This window comes from Lactuca serriola, chromosome 4, assembly GCF_051521515.1.
Source record: "Lactuca serriola cultivar US96UC23 chromosome 4, Lser_US96UC23_V15, whole genome shotgun sequence".
NCBI classification, from domain to species: Eukaryota; Viridiplantae; Streptophyta; class Magnoliopsida; order Asterales; family Asteraceae; genus Lactuca; species Lactuca serriola.
Window position 1 is genome coordinate 339,228,385 of NC_136411.1, and position 8,247 is coordinate 339,236,631.

General features: G+C 32.5%; 1 protein-coding gene across 1 annotated transcript; it reads right to left on the reverse strand.

Annotated features, from left to right (window-relative positions):
* Positions 1 to 2,805: 2,805 nt before the first annotated feature.
* Positions 2,806 to 4,889, reverse strand: LOC145097493 (uncharacterized). The gene is made up of 3 exons (XM_079035062.1): positions 4,075 to 4,889; positions 3,614 to 3,801; positions 2,806 to 3,514 (listed from the first exon to the last, which is right to left on the reverse strand). The coding sequence occupies exons 1-3, from the start codon at positions 4,664 to 4,666 to the stop codon at positions 2,975 to 2,977; spliced, it is 1,320 nt and encodes a 439-aa protein (XP_078891188.1). The 5' UTR covers positions 4,667 to 4,889; the 3' UTR covers positions 2,806 to 2,974.
* Positions 4,890 to 8,247: the final 3,358 nt, after the last annotated feature.

The following is an 8,247-nucleotide window of genomic DNA, read 5'->3' on the forward strand; positions in this document are numbered from 1 at the left end:
AGAGCATTTGGATAAGAATCTAGCATACATCCATTCCGAAAATGCCCTTGAAAATTATTACGCCAATCATGCTCCTTACACCCAGATTTCCCATCTCTACCCTCAACTTCCTTTTTTTTCCTCTCTATAGATTAAAGATGAAAACCAATGTAAAGATTATTTTAAGGACAAAAGAAAAACAAGATAAATGGGAAATAAATTTATTTGATTTGATTTTAAATAGAACGAAGAAGTTTATTATTATTATTATTTTATTATTTTTTAGGGTTTTATATTTAATGTTAGATACACAACAACGATACATTGTAACTTATATAGATCGTTAAAAACACTTATTCTATCAGTTTTAAAAAATATGTGTTATATATTTTTATTATAATAAATTTATAGATTCTATTATCATAAATTTATAACAAAATATATTGTTGTTTATTAGTTTTTCTAAATTATTTAAATTTTTTGAACTTCCATACATAAATAATAAAATTTATTTTTCTGGTTAGTTAATATCATTTACTATATAACATGATATTGTAAATATTTGTTATTGTATTTAAATTTGGGAAATATGCATAAAAGTCTCTATATTTTGGCTCTATTGACAATAAAGTTTTTTTTTATTTTGCATTTTAACCATTAGAACCGGCCGACTGTTACATGCAATTGAACCATTGGAACCGACTTTTTCAGGTAATCGCTAACAATAGCAAGTTTCAATGGTTAAATTGTAAATAAAAAATATCAATGGTGACTTTTTTTTGTTAATATGCCAAAATATAAGTATTTTTTTTTGTTAATGCATAATAATTTTTAAAAAAATTATATTTGTTTATTATCATATACTAAAGGAATATATACACTAAAGTCTCAATATTTTCATCGATACACTAAACTTTATTTTTTTGATAGTAAAATCCTAACTACCGACAATTTTTGATACATTTACCCTCTTTTCCAGGTTAGCAGGTAATTAGGGCTTTACTTTAAAAAAAGTAAAGTTTATGACCTTTTTGTCAAATCGTGAATTAGGATTTTACTGTAAAAAAAATAATAATAAAGCCTAGAACTTTTTTATCAAATCGTTGAAAATATTAGGATTTTAGTGTATATATCCTTTTTTGTTAGAAATTTCATGGTATGATAGTCTTTAAGCATAAGAGTTATTGAAACCTACTCTGGTCGGTTAGATTATATTGAAATTTTTTACGTTTGCTTTTTGTTAAATATATATTTTTTAATCACAACAAACTGACATTGAAAAAAATAGAGATAATCAAGAAAAAAAAAGAACGAATGTTATGTTGACTTTTTGCAGTCCTAAAAATGGAAAACTAGGAAACTGTAAAAAATGAAACTGCCCTTCTTACCCCTTCTTTACATTCATACCCTTTTTGCCTAGGTATGTGTTGTTTATGTTTGTACAATCTGACCCCTCTTTTCAGTTCAGGATTTGGCGGCGAACCAAGAAGAAAACTTTACAAGTCTTCTTACTTTCTCTCGCTCTCTCTTTTGCATTTGTTTCCGGTGATCATGATTGTATTAGAGTAAAGATGATGATGGTAAGAAAAATAGTGATGTTGCACAAAAATCACAATTAAAAGTTATTGGGCTATGGAAATACATTAAACTCCTAATATTTTCAACAATTTGACAAGAAAGTCCTAAACTTTATTTTTTTGACAGCAAATTTCGAATTCACTATTTGACAAGAAAGCTTAACCTTTATTTTTGTTGACAGTAAAGTCCTAATTACCGGCTAACCGAAAAAAGGGTAAACGTGTCAAAAACTGCCGGTAGTTAGGATTTTACTGTCAAAAGTAAAGTTTAGAACTTTTTTGTCAAATCGATGAAAGTATTAGGACTTTAGTGTATATATCCCTATATTAAAAATCAAACAAATTGTAATGATTGTTTCAACAAAATAGATTATAATTTAATCTTAGAGGTTGTTTGGCTAAGCTTATTTAAAAATGTTTTTTTTTTATCTTATTAACTTATAACGGTGTCAAAAACGAAGTTTTTAAAAAAAGTGTTTGATATACCTTATCCGATGTAAAATTAATATAAAAGTTGATAAGCCTTTTTTAGTGTTTGGCAAAATGACCAAAAAAATATTTCCTAGAGAAGTCGGATAGCTATAAGTTATCAGGAGTTTTGATAAGTTAGAGGTTTGTAACTTATCAAAAATGATTTATCTCTGGTTCTACACGACTATAAGCTGTTTTTAAAAAAACAGTCTATTCAAACACTTATTTTAAATTATACCGGTGTGAAAACGGTAATAAGTTAAAAAAACTTATTTTTTAAGCTTAGTCAAACACTCTCTTAAAATATGTAAGAGTTGACTTTAAAAATTATTATGCGACAAAAAAAAAGCCTATTAAAAAAATCACCTTCTTTACAATATAACCAGCAAAACTTGTTATTGTTAGTGGTTATTTGAAAATAACCAGTTCCAACTGTTTAATTGCAAGTAATAGCATGTTCCAAATACAAAAACAAATAAATCAACATTGACTTTATTATCAATAGAGTCAAAATACAGAAACTTTAATGGAGATTTCTAGTAAATTAAATTAGATTAAAAATGTATAAAATCCAAAGACTAAAATTGACAACCAAAATTCCAGTTGATAGAGAGGTACATCTAATGTAAAAAAAAAAAAAAAAAAAAAAAAAAAAAAAAAAAAAACCTAACATGTCTGAAATATTATGGACTTGAAGTGTTATCATTTGCTTTTAAACCATTATACAAAGTGTGGTAAACGCAACCTAAACTCTTGTATATAATATAATACAGAAATATAAAAAACATAAAACATAATCATCAATTATCTTATTGTTTTACCACATTCACATTCCAGATTTATATACATTCACATTTCAAGAAACCATAAACAAAGAAAATATTATACACAAGTACTTCATTAACAATCAATTGAAAAATAAAAAAAAAAATACTATAAAAACATAATCATGCAACATCAATGTCATCAACATCAAGCCAATCATTAGATTCCTTCATCTCCACCTTACCCTTATTCCCCTGCTTACCAGAACTCTCCCCGAGCTGAACCCATTCCCGTGACTCTTTCATCGCCGATTCCGGACCATCTTCCTCCTCAAGATCACTAAACGACACGTCCTCATCGTTGTCAATCGGAATCGGAATCACGTTTTCCGATGTTTCTTCCTTCAACCAATCGTCTTCATCGTTAGATTCAACGACATTGTGAGCTTCGGGTTTTGTGTCATTTCGTGGTTCCTCTTGGATTACAGACTTGTCTATAACTTGAACCTCTTCGGTCGGAATCGGAATCGGATGTTTATCAGTCAATTCCGACTCCGATTCTGATTCCGATTCCGGTTGTGGACCAGATGGCAAAGAAACATCCTCTGGTTTTGGTTTTTGCTCAGAGAAAGGGAACTTGTTTCCTGACGCTTCTTCCTCATTTGTTTGTAACTTAGATCGATCCTTCATCTCACGTGTCAATGAGGCTCTGGCTTTCACAATCTGTATCGAATTTGAATGGTTGTTTCCCCAAAAGTGTTGGAATTTGAAAGAAAGAGTAGAAAATTGGAAAAAAGGGTGATTGAAAGATTAAATTTTTACCTCGGGTGTTGAAAGAAGTTCAGCAGCTTGAGATTCGAGTCTTGGATGCAAAAGTACAAAATATATCTTCCAGAAGGAGTTTTCACTCATATACCCTGGACAGAGTTCGATCCTAAGAGCAGCTAATCTTGGTGCTAAGCTTTCTACAGTCAATGCGTGTTCTTGTTGTGCATCAGACAGCTCAAAATCTGGTAAATAAGAAAGCACAAGCTTAATTTAAGTTGCTTTAGATGATGGAAACAAATAGAAGTTGCCCCCATTGAGCTAAACACTTGTATTAGAGAGGAAGTTATTAACACTATGAAACACTTGCAAAACTAAATTGGGATCAAGTATCACGAAGAATTAATGATTAGCAAGGGTAAGCATGGTACAAGAAGATTCAATTGGAAACTAGGTATTATAAAACTATCATGATGAACAAGAAAAGGTTCAATTATAAGTATATGTTTACAGTTTACCTTCATCGTCGTCTTCATCTTCAGGTAGAGGAAAATCCAACCAAGTCTCCGGATGCATCGTGATATCCCTAACAAAAGCCACAACTTCATCTGTAACACCAATTGCATTAGCATCCCTAGACAACTGGTAATCGTCACCGTCCGGTGACAGCTGAAGAAAATTCGTAGCCATTTTTGTGATCTCCGATACATCTATATTAGTAGAAAGCTTAGAAATTCCACTGCGAAACCTCCCTCCGATCTCGGCAAAGTCTCTGCGTATTCCGGAAATCCCCTCCGGGGAAGCATCTTCAGGATCAGATGGATCTGATTGTTCATTAGAGTGTTCAGCAGGAGGCGGAGGAGGAGCAAGAAAAGAAGCGACGCCCCATAATTGACGAGTTAGGGTTTTTGTGATCTCTGATAAGTCTTCTTTGACTCCTCGTCCTGGAGTTAAAGGAGAATCATCGTCTTCGCTTTGTTGATCTGTCGATAGATCTTTCTCTGTGTTGTTGTTGTTGTTGTTATTGTTCATACGGTGTTGTTCGGAGTCCTCATCGTCATCGGCGTTAAATTGTAGGGTGTTTGCGATAGATCGAGCCCACCATGACATTGTGAAATCGGAACTTTCAGGAGATTCAGATCGCCGGCGGCCGTGGTGATTCGTTTATAGTTCAATCGGAAAAGGGATAGGGTAAGCAACGTTGTGTATTACTTGTACACAAAGCAGCTTGATCAGAAAACGACGTCGTTATCGGTACGGAGTGTGGGAGTCGGTGTTGTTAATTTAACCATATACAATGTCTCTCAATGGCCAAAATGGAGGTGGAAACAATTTGGCATCATGTGGATGTGGGTTTCTATTTAATATTTAAGTTATATATCAATCTTGTGAAAAATCCAATTTAATGCTATATACCATATAGTAACATATTTGGATTTTAATCAATTGAGAATTAACTCTTGATTACCAAAAAAAGTAGCATATTTGGATTTTAATCAATTGAGAATTAACTCTTGATTACCAAAAAAAGTAGCATATTTGGATTTTAATCAATTGAGAATTAACTCTTGATTACCAAAAAAAGTAGCATATTTGGATTTTAATCAATTGAGAATTAACTCTTGATTACCAAAAAAAAAACATGTATTTTGTTGATGGATGTAGATTGTATTATCAAAATCGTTGGATTGTCATTCGATTTTATTTTGAAAATTAAAGTTCGAGTTGTATATATCTTAATTTTGGACGGAATATGAAATCCAAAACATACTTTTATTATCATATACATTAATTTGCGTATGAACTTATAAACAATATATAGTATTGAGTTGTCGGCTTTGATGGTTTAGTTGCGGCTTCAATGCTGAGATTTCTGGAGCCGTCTTCGATTTTGAGTCACCGCTATCATCCTCCAATATGATACTTACTTATGTCGGCATTCTTATCGTCAACACACGTGATACCGTCGATGTTCAGTTTCGTGTGTTCCTCTAAGCCCCTCTCAAACATCGAATCTTCGTCGCTTTTAGAGAACATCAAGATGACAACATTGATTTGGAACTTATTTTGGTTTTGTTCATAGATGTTGAGTTTCATACGTTCACCTAAACCCCTATCAAACCTCGAATGGTCATCGCTTTTATAGGACATGAAGATGACAACAATATTTTGTAAGTGATTTGGGTTTTGTACATTCATTTCAAGCTTCCTAAGGGAATGATTATATGAACTAGGGTTTACATTTGTGCTCACTCCTGCTTTCTCCCCGACCACCATCGAACCAACAATACACCACCACTCTGTCTTTGTCATGGCACCATATCAGCAGTAACTATTGTGACGACCTTAAAATTTAGAATTTTATGTTTTATGGAGTAATTTGTAGTAAGATGTTAATGATGGAGATAAGTTTCCATAGCCATAACAAGCCCAATAATATTACTATAAATAAAATTGTCCTTTTGGGTTACACGTAAAAAAAAAAATAAAGCATAACTGAAAAGATAGTTATCTAAGGGACTTGTCTTGCTAATTAATTAATAGTTTAATTAATTAATTAAAAATAATTGAATACAAAACATTTCATAATGATTTAAATTCCATAGATTATTATTATTATTATATTTGGTATGTATCTTTAGGGTTTCAAATCACCTCCCTATATAAAGAGGGCTCCAAATCCGGTTTCGACACTTGTGAAAAATACCTTTCAACTATCAAAGTTTGGTATTCTTAAAACCCTAAAGAATCCTAAAGTGCAATTCCCACGACATGGCACCTTGATCACCACGTCGTGGCCGGTTGTAGAATCGAGTTTTCGATTCAGTTTGGAGCTCATAGTTCGAGGATTGCTTAGATATTCTTCTACTTTGTTTCTTGGGTTCCATTTTAGAAGAGGAACTCTCTGTTGGGTTCTTTAGTTTATTCAATTGGCTCGTTAAAGGAAGAAACCTACTAAGAAAGCAAAGGTACGGTTCTATTCTAATATATCCAATAAGTTGCATGGATTGTTAAGGTAGATTTATTGCTTTCAGTCTATTAGATTAGAATTGTTATTTCTACTGCCATGTTTTTGGTCTTTGAGTATGAAAGATCCCTTCTCTAAAACCTTTTACCAGATTACTCAAAACATGCTACATGCATATTCATCAATATAATTTACGTAGATGAGCTGATTACAAAAGACTGGATACAAACTGACTATTAAGATTTTTACAAAGTTTTATATATTACATAACTTCCTAGGAGCTTATAAGTCATATACATATATAAGCACTAAGTACAAAAGTAATAATATTAACTATTCTAAATCCTCCAACAGTATATGACTATACTGGATGCTTATCACCTGCAATAGTTAAACACTGAAAGGGATAAGCGGGTGACGCTTAGTGATCAACAGTAGTTACAATAATATGCTATACCATATATATATATATATATATATATATATATATATATATATATATATATATAACAATATGACAGAAGCAAAGAGGAAAAAAGGACAACAAAGGCATATGTGTATCATACGACATGCTTTCCATATCAACCAATGATTTGATTCAAATATTTACGATCAATGAGACACAATGATTTCAACATGACATACATCATAAAGCTTCATCCCAAGTGGCACAGAAAATAAACAATTTTTGATTATCATTTTTCTAGAATATACAGGCTTTCAGCCCTACATAGCTCGATGCCAATACCAAAAGTGATACGAGTCATGCTCTACATGGCCAAAGGCACAAAGCCAATACCAGAAGTTATACGAGACATGCTCTACATGGCCAAAGGCATACGGATCCAATATCAGGAGAGATACGAGACATGCTCTACATGGCCAAAGGCTCAAAGCCAATACCAGAAGTTATACGAGACGTGCTCTACATGATGAATGATATAAAACAAATACCAAAATAACACGGGAAAGCATATTGCACATATAACACATAACATATAATTGTATCTATATTGAACTCACCGTGAAATAACCGAATGATAAAATGGTAATTTAGGGAGCACTTCATTTTCTAAAAATGACTTTCTTTGATGAAACCGATAATTTAGTTGAAAATCGGGCTTTACACAAGTAGAGTTTCGACTGAAAATATTATTTTCTCGGGGTCTTCGGTGCTTCGGGGCTTGCTTTGAGTGTTTGGGATGTTCCCTAGGCTTCGGGGGATGTTAGGATAGCATAGTAAAGAGTATATGGTGTAATAGTGTGAAATTTGTAAACAAAATCCGGAAGAGTTCGATTTATATTAATAGTGGTCGAAGCCTCGGAGTACGTTAGGCGTACGAGGCGTGGTGCCTGCTCGGTTCCTGGGTCTCGGACGTCTCAACATGCGAGATATGTGTCAGCATGTGAAGTAAGGGTCGACGTGGCTGACTCTGGATCGTTTACTTGCGAAGTACACTGGGCGTAACGAAATAATTTTATACTGTCACTAACATTAGTTTTACTTATTTAAATGTCATAACTTCTTCGTTATAACTCTGATTTCGGTGAGGTTTTCGCCTAAACGTTTCTAACAAAATAATTTTATACTGTCACTAACATTAGTTTTACTTATTTAAATGTTATATTTTTGTTAATTTCGATAGTGGAATTTTTTATCGGAATCTCATAAGACTTCCCATCACTTCCAATACTTTCCAAGTGATTCTAAACATAGTTTTAC